This window comes from Dryobates pubescens, chromosome 8 (assembly GCF_014839835.1).
Source record: "Dryobates pubescens isolate bDryPub1 chromosome 8, bDryPub1.pri, whole genome shotgun sequence".
Taxonomy (NCBI): Eukaryota; Metazoa; Chordata; class Aves; order Piciformes; family Picidae; genus Dryobates; species Dryobates pubescens.
The window spans coordinates 42,596,356-42,608,883 of record NC_071619.1 but is presented as its reverse complement, the minus strand read 5'-3'; the positions used below and the strand labels follow the sequence as shown (position 1 = coordinate 42,608,883).

The 12,528-nt window shown below is 44.9% G+C and overlaps 1 protein-coding gene across 1 annotated transcript in view; it reads right to left on the bottom strand.

Moving 5' to 3' along the window:
* LOC104306904 (alpha-2-macroglobulin) overlaps window positions 1-12,528 on the bottom strand; it is a 61,107-nt gene that overhangs the window by 27,034 nt on the left and 21,545 nt on the right. Inside the window, exons 9-18 of the mRNA XM_054163962.1 lie at window positions 12,180-12,294; window positions 11,933-12,042; window positions 10,905-11,066; window positions 10,244-10,471; window positions 7,484-7,547; window positions 5,524-5,666; window positions 3,748-3,897; window positions 3,380-3,550; window positions 2,032-2,131; window positions 308-434 (exon numbers count right to left, since the gene is read on the bottom strand). Coding sequence (XP_054019937.1) covers window positions 308-434; window positions 2,032-2,131; window positions 3,380-3,550; window positions 3,748-3,897; window positions 5,524-5,666; window positions 7,484-7,547; window positions 10,244-10,471; window positions 10,905-11,066; window positions 11,933-12,042; window positions 12,180-12,294 — 1,370 coding nt within the window. The remainder of the gene's footprint in view (window positions 1-307; window positions 435-2,031; window positions 2,132-3,379; window positions 3,551-3,747; window positions 3,898-5,523; window positions 5,667-7,483; window positions 7,548-10,243; window positions 10,472-10,904; window positions 11,067-11,932; window positions 12,043-12,179; window positions 12,295-12,528) is intronic.

Here is a 12,528-nt window from a genome sequence, read left to right as displayed (position 1 = left end):
TCATCATTTTACAAGGAGCCACATGGAAAACACGAGAGGCAATTGGTGGATGTTAACTCCTGGGAGGATTCCAACTGGACATAAAAGGAAAACTTTTCATAATGAGACCAATCAGTCCTTGGAATAATCTCTTCAGGCAGGGGGCAGAGGGTGCAGCATTGCACACTTTAAAGACTCAGCTGGAAAAGGTAATGGGCCATCTTGTCTAGATCATGCTTTTGCCAAGACAGGTTGGGCAATATGATCTTTGATGTTCCTTCCAAGCTGGTATTCTGTGGGGCTCCGAGACCTTCCCACACACACTTACTTCACTGAAACTGTGTCCCAGATCCACGTCTCGGGGAAGTACCTTCGGATGGTCTCCAAAGGACTGCCATCAGCCCTGTGTTCCATTACTTCATCATCAAAATCTTCAAGCAGATTCAATGCAGTGACTAGCAAATTTGTTCAAGGACAGGAGGGAAGGGAAAGATGAGTCAAACTCCGTTCTAAGGCAGGCAGATACTTTCCTTCCAAGCAGTGGTTATTCTTATCTAAATTTCTTAAACTGAAAGAACAGCTTTGAAACCATGGCTACTGGAAACAAATGTATTTCCCTGTTCTCATCTCAATATTTGCTTTTGCCTAAAGCTGCTGCTCTTCTTACAGAGATTAGGTGAGGTTGAGCATTCTTCCCTTACTTCCAGCAAACCCAGCGGTGTCAAAAAGCCTGCATCAAGAACAGTGTGGCCAGCAGGAGCAGGGAGGTCATTGTGCCCTGTACTCAGCACTGGTTAGGCCACACCTTGAGTCCTGTGTCCAGTTCTGGGCCCCACAGTTTAAGAAGGACATCGAGACACTTGAAGGTGTCCGGAGAAGGGCAACAAAGCTGGGGAGGGGTCTGGAGCACAGCCCTGTGAGGAGAGGCTGAGGGAGCTGGGGTTGCTTAGCCTGGAGAAGAGGAGGCTCAGGGGAGACCTCATTGCTCTCTACAACTACCTGAAGGGAGATTGTAGCCAGGTGGGGGTTGGTCTCTTCTCCCAGGCAAGCAATACCAGAACAAGAGGACACAGTCTCAAGCTGTGCCAGAGGAGGTTTAGGCTCGAGGTGAGGGGAAAATTCTTCACAGAGAGAGTTGTTAGCCACTGGAATGTGCTGCCCAGGGAGGTGGTGGAGTCACCATCCCTGCAGGTGTTCAAAATGGGATTGGATGTGGCACTCAAAGCCATGGTTTAGTACTCGTGAGGTGTTGGGTGAGAGTTTGGACTTGATGATCTCTGAAGTCTTTTCCAACCTTATTGATTCTATGAAACTAACTGAGCAGATAAAAATGCTTTTGAAGGAGAGTGGTCTGGTATAGCAATATGTCCTATATGCTTAAATACAAATTAGATCAGCTCTGGCCGCATGGGGTGGGGGAGGTGTTAACCCATTAAGAGCCCTCTGCAGAGGGATAATGGGCACAAGATAGTCTTTTGTAAGCTTTGATGGCCGAGGGGTGGGGAGCTGTAAACACTGCAGGCACTGTGAAAACAGGGACCCAGAGGAGGAGAGCTCTGGCTGCAGTGACTGCTGCCCAGCCCCACACACCTACCCAGCCTCTTATGTGAACAGAACCAGATTTCTCAGCCCCCAGAGTTAGAATATCTCCCCCAGAATTGTTTCACCTTCTCATTTGCCTTGGCCCATTTTTGCCCTAGTTATTCCTCTACTTATTGCTATGATGTGACTGCCTAGAAGTAAAGACTCCTTTTTCAGGTTCCCATAGCTGCACTCAGACGTGATGGAAAAATCCACTATTTCACTCTGGCAGAGTGTTTTAGTGCCTACAGGATCCCTGCTGTAGGGGCCATCATGGGAATCACAGAGCACATCATTCTAGCTGATGATAACCAGGTAGAGGTGGATAAGTTTCACAGTTCAGGACTGAATGCAGAAGGGAGCAGAATCTGATCTGTATACTGCAATTAATATTCAAAGAAGTAGAGGGAAGGGAAGAAGTAGAGTAGCAAATTTTAGGTAGTTGGGTGGGAGATAAAATGAAGCAGTTACTAGAACCACTGTAACTCCTTTCCATCATGTGTCCTGGGTAATTCTGGCAGATTTCAGGCTTGTGGATCTTGCTATTAGTGAAGACTTTCAAGCCCAATTCCTAGTAAACAAAGAGAAAGAAGAACAACAAATATGCAAATACATGCTTGAAAATAATATGTAAAGCATAGAGGTACTTTAATATGGTATCAATCAGAATCACAAAGGCTTGTGCATGAATATCAGACTGGTTCAACACACATTTTGAGACTTTATCATGTTACTCTCACCCTTAGGCTGAATTCTGGCTAAGGCCACAAGTCTACCTTGGGGACATCTGCCTAGGTCAAAATGAAATGTGTGAGAAGCATAGGACTTGCTGAGGGTACCCAGCAAGTCTTGTGCAGGACTGTTCAGATGAGCACAGGTGAGTCTGTGAGTTACCAAAGTAACTGACACTTTAATAAAGATCTATCTACATCAGATGGAGAGAGAACATGCATGAAGAGTTTCTAACACTATGGCTTCAGAGGTCACTTCTTGGAACTGTATCCTTCCTCACTCATGGGTACCCCTATTAGCAATGAGGAGGAGAGAAGCACTCAGATATCAGTGATGGGCTACATAGATACAGGGCCTGAGCCTGGTTATTTTCTTGCATACAAAAGTGAGCAAATTCACAGCAAAGTGAGCAAATTCACAGCAAAGATCATTAAAAAGTTTTTCAGGACAGGTGAGAAGAAGAGAGGAGACTTGTAGTGGTGTGATGCTGTAGCCCACAAGCACCAACATAAAGCACAGGTAAACTCAGCTGGGGAAGTGAATGGAAAGCTGCATTTTACAAGCAATAATGAAATGCAATGGATATGTACAAAATATACAATATTATACAAGAATTTATAGGAAAGAACACAAACACAGATCCTCCTGAGGAAGATTTCCCCCTTGGGTTCCCCCCAAACCTCTCTCCCCCTCCTCCCCTTTCCCCTAGTAGTTAATTAGGCAAAAAAGAAGAAAGAGAGAGAAAAGGATATTAAGGGAAATTTGTTAGCTCAAAGCAGTTGTTAAGACAGTTAGTACTCTTATAAGTTTCATTCTAGGGTCAGTTGCATGCTCTCTGGCCAAGAAACATAAAGTCAGACAGACTGAAGCTGGAGTGAGTGAGAGAAAGAATGCTAGAGATATTTGCTGTGGTACATCTCACATCTGACCAACGAAATTTGCTTAGAATTAATCTTTGTTTTCCTCTTTACACCCAAACATTCAGCTAGGGAATCCTGCAGCTCTCCTTTTCTTAAAGGCACAGCCTGACCTGTCACAAGACTGAATTGAAAAGAAAAAGGAATAACAAAGCAAGGCTGCCACTTACCTTGAGAATGTCATAGGCATCACCTTCCCCATCAGGAGAAATGGGTATGTAGACAAATCCATTTAATAAAATGTTATCAAGGGACACACAAGGTTTCACATTGTCTTCTTCCAGGTAGTAGCTCTTGAAGCTATAGCCTCGGATTTCCTTCAGTGGGAGAAGGTCATACACCTGGGTAAATGAAAACAGCCAGGGAAAAATATGGCAGGTCAGCACTTCCAAGGACACAGACACTACCTAACACTCCACTGACATAAAGTGGCATCTAAACACGCGTGCAATGAGTGCAACTCCATGTCTACAGTGGTGTTAATAGGTGCTCCACTGGTTCTTGTACTTGCTCATTACCAGAAATGACCAAGACTTACAGAGCTGGGAGAGAGCTCATCTTCAGGCTTCATAAGGAGAACACTCTTGTCCACAGAGCGGAGGGCACACAGGGACCTTGGTGAGGCATGGAGCTGCAGGCGTGCGTTGGAAGCAGGAAGGCCTTCGTTGGGTACAAAACTCAACCTGACCTGCAACCCCAAGAGGGAGTTAAAGCAGCCACTTCTCCAGACATTGTTACCTGCTATTACACTGAAGCACCTAGCCTTGTGAACTGAGATCTGCTGGTGCCTTGCAGGTCTCCTAATTCATAAAAACATAAATGTTATTGATAATGTTATTGATAATGATCAACAATTCTCTCTCTTATTCCATCTTGCTCCACTTTTTATAGTTACAGCTTTGTGACTTATCACAGGCACAAAATCACAGGCTGCTCTCTACAACTAGGTGAAGGGAGGTTGTAGCCAGGAGGGGGCTGGTCTCTTCTCCCAGGCAACCAGCACCAGAACAAGAGGACACAGTCACAAGCTGCACCAGGGGAGGATTAGGCTCGAGGTGAGGAGAAGGTTCTTAGCAGAGAGAGCTGTTGGCCATTGGAATGTGCTGCCCAGGGAGGTGGTGGAGTCACCATCCCTGGAGGTGTTCAAGAGGGGATTGGACATGCCACTTGAAGCCATGGTTTAGTAGTCATGAGGTGTTGTGTGAGAGGTTGGACTTAATGATCTTTGAGGTCTTTTCCAACCTTCTGCGATTCTAAGAAGGAACTTCTGAAGATCATCGAGTCCAACCCTGCAGCTAGAGTGTTCTTGTCTTGTGAATATGTGGTGAAACCCATAACTTATTCTGGAGTTTCAGTCATTAATTCTCAGTCAACACCTGGTCAGACCATTTCATGAACCCATTGTGAATTCTTTCTCCATCCTGGAATTCATTGCTGATCTACTGGCAACAAGGAAATTATATAATCATAGAATCATAGAATCAATAAGGTTGGAAAAGACCTCAGAGATCATCAAGTCCAAGCTCTCACCCAACACCTCATGACTAACTAAACCATGGCACCAAGTGACACATCCAGTCCCCTCTTGAACACCTGCAGGGATGGTGACTCCACCACCTCCCTGGGCAGTACATTTCAATGGCCAACAACTCTCTCTGTGAAGAACTTTCTCCTCACCTCAAGCCTAAACCTCCCCGGTGCAGTTTGAGACTGTGTCCACCTGTTCTGGTGCTGGTTGCCTGCAAGAAGTGACCAACCCCCACCTCACTCCAACCTGTTCTCAGGGAGTTGTACAGAGTGAGGTCTCCCCTCAGCCTCCTCTTCTTCAGACTGAACACCCACAGTTTTCCTCAGCTACTCCCCATGAGACTTCTCCATGGGAAGCAAGCTACTCTGTCAATTTTCCATGTCTGCTCCATCTCCTTAGCATTCTTGGAAATGCTTAGGCTTTTATTTACAATCAGTGTTCCCTACAGCCACCCTCAACATCAGAAGGCAACAGTCAGTTCTATGCTTTTCATGTGTAGTGTAATAATAATCCTCCCATCCATTGTGTGCCATCATAGAATCAATAAGGTTGGAAAAGACCTCAGAGATCATCAAGTCCAACCTGTCACCCAACACCTCATGACTACTAAACCATCGCTCCAAGTGCCACGTCCAATCCCTTTCTGAACACCTCCAGGGATGGTGACTCCACCACCTCCCTGGGCAGCACATCCCACTGGGTAACAACTCTCTCTGTGAAAAACTTTCTCCTCAAGCCTAAAATTAATAATATTTATGGGTTACACAAACTCTGTCTTATACTCACTTTATTGGGGAGGCAATATTCAATCTGGAAATCTGCTGAACTGGCAATGACCTCCCCGCTGGGCAAAGTGGCATACACAAGCATTCGTGCCAGAGGGGCAATTGCTGCCTCAACAGGGAAGATCAACTGAAATGTCCCATAAGCTAGCAAAGGAAAAGAAAAGGTTAAGCAACATACAAGAAGCTCCAGTATAATCAGTTTAATCTGGGGTGTCTTCCCCAGATTAAAAAAATCAAGTTCACTCATGCTGACCATTTTCAGTCAGTCAGGGATACTGATACATGACTGAAGTCTATGGCTGTGGCTGAAGACGCCTTGTGATGGGTTATGCCCATCCTGAAAGTGGGTGGAGAGGGCTTGTGAGAGCCTTGCTCTCCCTGGAGGGTGTTTTACCTCTGGGGAACTGAGTTAGTCTGTTCTACTCCCCCTCCCTGTCCTGCAAGCCTATGAAAAGGAAGACACTGCAGCCATTTGTTTTTTTTTTGGCTTCTCCTTGCCTGGATGAGAGGACTGCTGCTGGCTTCCTGCTTCTCTGCAATGTGGTCAGGCCTGGTCCTCCTTCCTGCTACATCCAAGCCTCTCCAAAGGACTCCAAAGGACTGCTTTTGTATACATATTTTCCCCATTCATCCTTGTTCCTTACCCTTGTAAACCCTTCCTGCTATTGGTTTTTTTATATATATATATTGTTTAAAGAAAAATTTTTACCTCTCTACTTCCAAACCAATTCCAAATTATTTCTTGGTAGATTTGCACCTTCCCTTTCCCCCCCCCCCCCCCCCCCCCCCCCCCCCCAATCAGGAAAGAGGAGGTGGGGGGGAGCAGGGAAGGGATTCACAGACTTGGCCCCCATCTGAGCTCTTAAATCCCAGTTAAGGCTCAAACCACTGCACACCTGTATTCAAACACTGATTGTGTAGTAGCCAAATGAGATGAGTTTGGTGGGCCTCAGTGTGCCTTCTTGTCACTTAGTGTCTGACATAATTTCTTTGTGTTCCCAGCCCCTTTTTTCCCCTCAAGATTTCTCCCATCTACAAAAAACTAGATGAGGGGAAAATCATAGAAATAAGGGGCTGTTGTAATGGCTGGCAGTGCTTAAAGGTTGCAGAGTGGCTGAAAGAGTAACTTTGCCAAGTTACTTCTAAGCAAGCATTGAGCTGGAGCACCAAACTCTTTCCTCAACCACAGTGGAAATTATCCCTCTGGGTTGAAAAACTCTTTCTGGCTGGGCCTGAGCTTCACATCACAATCTGAACAAGGTGAAAGAACATGTCTTGATATGAGCCAGGCTGTTAGTTTAGTCTAGTAGCCAGCAGCTACTAGTAGATGATCTCCAAGGTCTCTTCCAACCTGGTTAATTCTATTCTATTCTATTCTATTCTATTCTATTCTATTCTATTCTATTCTATTCTATCCTATCCTATCCTATCCTATCCTATCCTATCCTATCCTATCCTATCCTATTCTAGTTAGTGCTGCTAGTGAGGATGCAGAACTTTTCATGAACATACAGCACCCAAGATCTTTTACTTCTATACACTGTGTATTCCCACTGCAGTGCAGCTCCTTCTGATAAACATCCAAAAAGTCTTCATGGTCTCATTGTTGAAATACTTTTAAAGATTCATCACAGTCAGTCTGAGTTACTGAAGTGTGTAACCCATGGGCATTTATATAAATAAAGGCAAAGAATTGGTTAGAATATTGAAGATACATGTGCCTTCATGCTTATAGAGGAGTAACATTCTCTCTTTAACAAAATAGCACCTGACAGAACCCACAGCAAACAGAACTAATCCCAGCCATTCCATTTAAAAAGGTCTAATTAAAAAAACCCTCACATTTAAATACAAATATTGGATATTTGAGTTGAAATAATTTCTCTGCACATACACACACACACACAGACAACACCCCACCTCGGAATTCTCATCAGAGAAATAGGCACAGCTCTGCTCACCATCTCCAGGAGTCACTGTCAGATTATAGGTGTTTGCTAATGCAATGTCTCCCTTGGCCATCACCTGTGTGACAGAGAAACCTTCCTGTAATTGTTGCTGCTGGGGTTGAAGGGAAGGAGAATGAATGTTCATTGAGGTAAGTGTAGTGTGTGAGCATGAATAGCATGGCCAATGGTTAGCAAATCCCTACATTTCAAAGGCAGAGATCTGACCTCTTAAGAACACAAGGCTAGAGCCTACAGCCAGACCAAAACAAGTGCTGGGATGTCCTGGTTGGACATGACTAGGAAAAGTCAGTGGCTGGAAGTGATACAGGTGAGAGTGTTTTATATAGCTTTGGCTTTAGAATAGAATGGAATGGAATGGAATGGAATGGAATAGAATAGAATAGAATAGAATAGAATAGAATAGAATAGAATAGAATAGAATAGAATAGAATAGAATAGAATAGAATAGAATAAAGCAGGTTGGAAAAGACCTTTGATATCATCAAGTCCAACCCATCACCCAACACCATCTAATCAACTAAACCATGGCACCAAGTGCCTCATCCAGGTTCTTCTGTAACACTTCCAGTGACAGTGACTCCACCACCTCCCTGGGCAGCACATTCCAATGGCCAATCTCTCTTGCTGGGAAGAACTTTCTCCTCACCTTGAGCCTAAACTTCCACTGGCACAGCTTGAGACTGTGTCCTCTTGTTCTCATGCTGGTTGCTTGAGAGAAGAGACCAACCCCCACCTGGCTACAACCTCCCTTAAGGTGGGTGTAGAGAGCAAGAAGGTCTGCCCTGAGCCTCCTCTTCTGCAGGCTAAGCAACCCCAGCTCCCTCAGCCTCTCCTCACAGGGCTGTGCTCAAGGCCTCTCCCCAGCTTTGTTGCCTTCTTAAATTGAGGGGCCAAGAACTGGACACAGGACTAGGCAAGCAACAGACTGGTATATAGTGTGTCTTGGAGGCAGAAACATCCACTTTTAGGAGGCAATTACTTTCTTATTGGTCTGGTTTTCCTTTTCTATGTACTGCACATATAGATCATAGAAACATAGAATCATTATGGTTAGGAAAGACTTCTAAGATCATCAAGTCTAACTTTCAACCTCTATACCCACTAAACCATGTCCCAGAGTGCCAGGTCTACACATTTTTCAACCACCTCCAGGAATGGCAGCTCCAGCACCTCTCTGGGCAGCCTGTTCCTATGCCTGACCACTGTTTCAGTATTTGAATTTCTCCTAATAGCTAATCTAAACCTTCCCTGGCACCACTTGAGGCCATTTCCTCTCATCTTATCTCTAGTTACTTCAGAGAAGAGACCAACTCCCACCTCGCTATAGGTTCAGAGGCACTTTGCCTCTGGGCAAACAGGAGTTGGTGGTGCATAGGCACATTTCTAACACTCTGGAAAACACCGAGGATCAGGAGTTCTCCTCATTCCACTCCCAGTTGAACAGTGAAACAGTCTTGAGAAAAAAAAATAATGTGGTTTAGTTTTGTAACTCACACAGAACTGAACTAAAAAGTACAGGCTGTAAGCAAGAAGCTTTCCATGCTCCTGTGATAAATGAGAATCTTGCACTTCAATTCATTTTCTTGAAAGCAGCCACTGAGCCATCTCTATCACAGGTTTCTCTTTTCTCTTTTATAAACTCAGTCAAAGCTCTCCCCTGCTGTTCTGTGCAGCCCATCAGAACAGGAGCGTCTGGTCACTGATTTCCCTAGTTCTCCAAGGCTTCTCTCATCTCCTGTGCTAGTGTCACTGGAAAAGATGACCAGAAAAAGTAAATTTAGGAAGAAAAAAGTTCTGAATGATAGAAGTGACACTGATGGGTGATTGTTCAGTCAGAGCTCAATTATCTCTCTGCCCCCCAAGATGAGCCAGTTCATGGTTATAAATAAGTGTGTTCCACTGACTGTGGCATCCAGGTCATTGCTGATATGTGATCTAAGCTCTAGTCTTTGGGGGCTTTTCTAGTACTGTAGTTAGAGGCATTAGTTTGGTTTCAGTGGTCAGATGACTACCAAAGGAAAAAAGTGAATTGAATCATAGAATCATCATGGTTGGGAAAAACTATTAAGATCAAGTCCAACCATCTTCTAACTCTACCAAGGCTGGCGCTAAACCATGTCTCTCAGCACATCTCTTCAGCTTTTAAACACCTCCAGGGATGGGGATTCAAGCCCGTTCCAGGGTTTGAGAACCCTTTCAATGAGTAAGTTTCTTCCAATATCCAACTTAAAGCTCCCCTGGGGCAACCTGAGGCCATTTTCTCTCAACCTATCATTTGTTCTAGGCAGAAGTGATCAACACCCACCTCACTCCAACCTCCTTTCAGGGAGGTAGACAGCAAGAAGGTCTCCCATCAGCCTCCTTTTCTCCAAGCTAAACATCCCCAGGTCCCTCAGCCAGTCTTCATAAGACCTATTCTCCAGAATCAGCTGGTCTCCATATATGAATGAGAATTTGGAATAGTGGAAACTGTGAGTATTATGAAATTAGTTTTGGATGGCTCTCTCCATCAACATTTTGTCTCTCTTCTGCTCTTAATAAAACATATGCACCCCACCCATGCTTTCACACAGAAGCCAACAGGAGAAACATCCAGAAATGTGTTTAAATCCCACTGCCACATGCCAGAGTTTCTGTTCCTATCAGTACAGACTCAGGACTAACCATAGCAGTACTGTGGTTGCTCATCAAGGAGTGTAGCCACAGTGCTCTCTGTGGCCACAGATCAAAGCAACCACAAATAATTCTTACCAAATAGTAAATCACGATCTTCCTCTGCTCTTCTATGGCCTCTGGAGTAAGGATATAGTGTACATGGATCTCTGTGGTGGAGCCACAACTCAATGTCTCAGGTTTGGGCTCAATTTTGAGGAAGCTCTTGCTGGGGGAATAGAACCGGCTGACCCTACGCAAGGCATGTTCGTATGAAGGCGTGATCCATTCACTGTCATAGCAGTTCAGCTCAGGGTTATGGTCAGCCTGATAAAGAAGAATCAAAAGGTCACAGCTGACCAAAATCAGATAACAATTCACATGAAAGTCCACAGAAAAACTCTGGATATTTTCCAGATTTCCCAGTCTCAGAAGAACCTTAGAATCATAAAGGTTGTAAAAGACCTCTAAGATCAGCAAGTCCAGTCGGCAACCCGACACTACCATGACCGCTAAACCACATCCCAAAGTGCCAAATCTACACACTTTTTAACACTTCCAGTGATGGTGACTCCACCACTTCCCTGGGCAGCTTGTTCCAATGCCTTACAGTCATAGGAGACACAGAGAAGAGAGGTGACCTGCAAGATACTGGCTTTGTCTTCCTGTTGGCAGAAAGACTGTTAACCCACAGGTGGATATTCCCCCTGATGATCAGAAAGGCTTACCCCAGCTCGTCTGCCCTTTCTCTGCCACTCACTTGGATTTCCAGGGAGGCTTCTGTGAAGGTGGTAGTGTCTATGGAAAACCAGGATTGTCCCTGCTCATCTGTGGTGTAATTCCCTTTGTATCTGTCTCCATCCACAGAAATTGTGATGGTTTCATTGGCAATTGGAGCGTTGGTGCCATCTACCAGTTTCACCTAGCAGAGTAAAGAAAACCCCAGTAACTTCAGAATTTAGACCAGAAATGGAAAACAGTTCTCAAGTCCTAAAGTCCCTTCTTTTTTTCCCCCTTCCTTGTCAGGAAGGTTTCTTCCTTACAGAAAAGAAAAAGCATGAATGTGGAGATGAGTGAGGTGAGTCCTGAGCTGTCTGAGTTAACTGAGTTTGCTGAGAAAACTCAGCAAAACAATCTGAATGGCTCAGGAAAATTATCTATCAGGGCCATGAGCTCCTCAGTAGTTCACTCTCTGGTGAATCTCATTTGTGACCTTCACTACATTATCATCTACCTCTTGGCTCAGAATCTCTAATTTCAGTCTTATGCCTTGCCCCAGCCTTTGACTAAAGCTGCACTGAAGATAAGCCTGCTGTTTCCATCTGGCTAACTGAACTTTGTTGTTTGAGCTCAGCCCTGACTTATCACGTCACATTATCTGGTGGCCACTGGATTGTTGGTAGAACCTCTTACTGTCATGACTCCTGCTCTGCTTGGTATGGTTATGTACTGTGAGACTGTGCCCTTGTTGATGAGGTCACCATGCCTACGTGTACTGTGGTCACCCTTTCACCTGGATAATGTTCCCTTGTGGAATAGCCCACGCTTGCTGATCCCTGCTGTTATCCTGATGTGCCAGAACAGCAAGCCTTCCATTCAGTACTGGGCTGACTGCCAGGAGGATCAGGGTCACGTATCTGTTACAGTGCCCCATTGGTTCATCTGCCTGTGCAAGGGCAGAGAAAGGTGGACCATGCCATCTGCACACAGTGCTATTCCATCTGATGGGATTGTGCACTTGTTGGTTTGCTATGTCATTCATTGTCCAGGATCTCAGACATTCCCTACCCTCCCAAAGAGTGGGATTCCTGGTCTGTACTGAGAGTCCAGAAGGTCAAAGCTGATTTTGCTCATGATGGATGTGATTCCACAAGAGCCTGTTCCAATCATCTCTGTTCCTGAGAAAGAGAGCATAGTAAAGAGAGATTATTAATAAATAGGAGCATTTCTAGACATGTTACTTCACCTTCCCCATCTTTGCAAGGCCCTCCTGTTACTGCCTGCCATCACTTTGGCATCTCCATGTGATACATACCTGTGCCATCTTCTGTGATCTTGCCTTGTACCTCAATGCTCATCTCGTATCCCCTGCGCTGGAGCTGAAATATCTTGGTCTTTACTACAGCAGAAACACAACCACGAGCATCTGCCTAAGCAGGAAATTGGAGGGGAAATGGGAATTCTGGGAATTAATTTGGTGCCTTGTGAGACAAGGCACAGACACCCCCAAACCCAACATGCTTAAATTCTGCTTGCAAAATCCCAGCCTTACGTTCCAGGCTTGTCTCCAAGAGCAGAACTTGTCTACATCTGTTTCCCAGGGTTTCATCCACACATGTTCTGTGTTGCATGAGGTACCTGGCACTCAGTTCTCCAAGGCAATG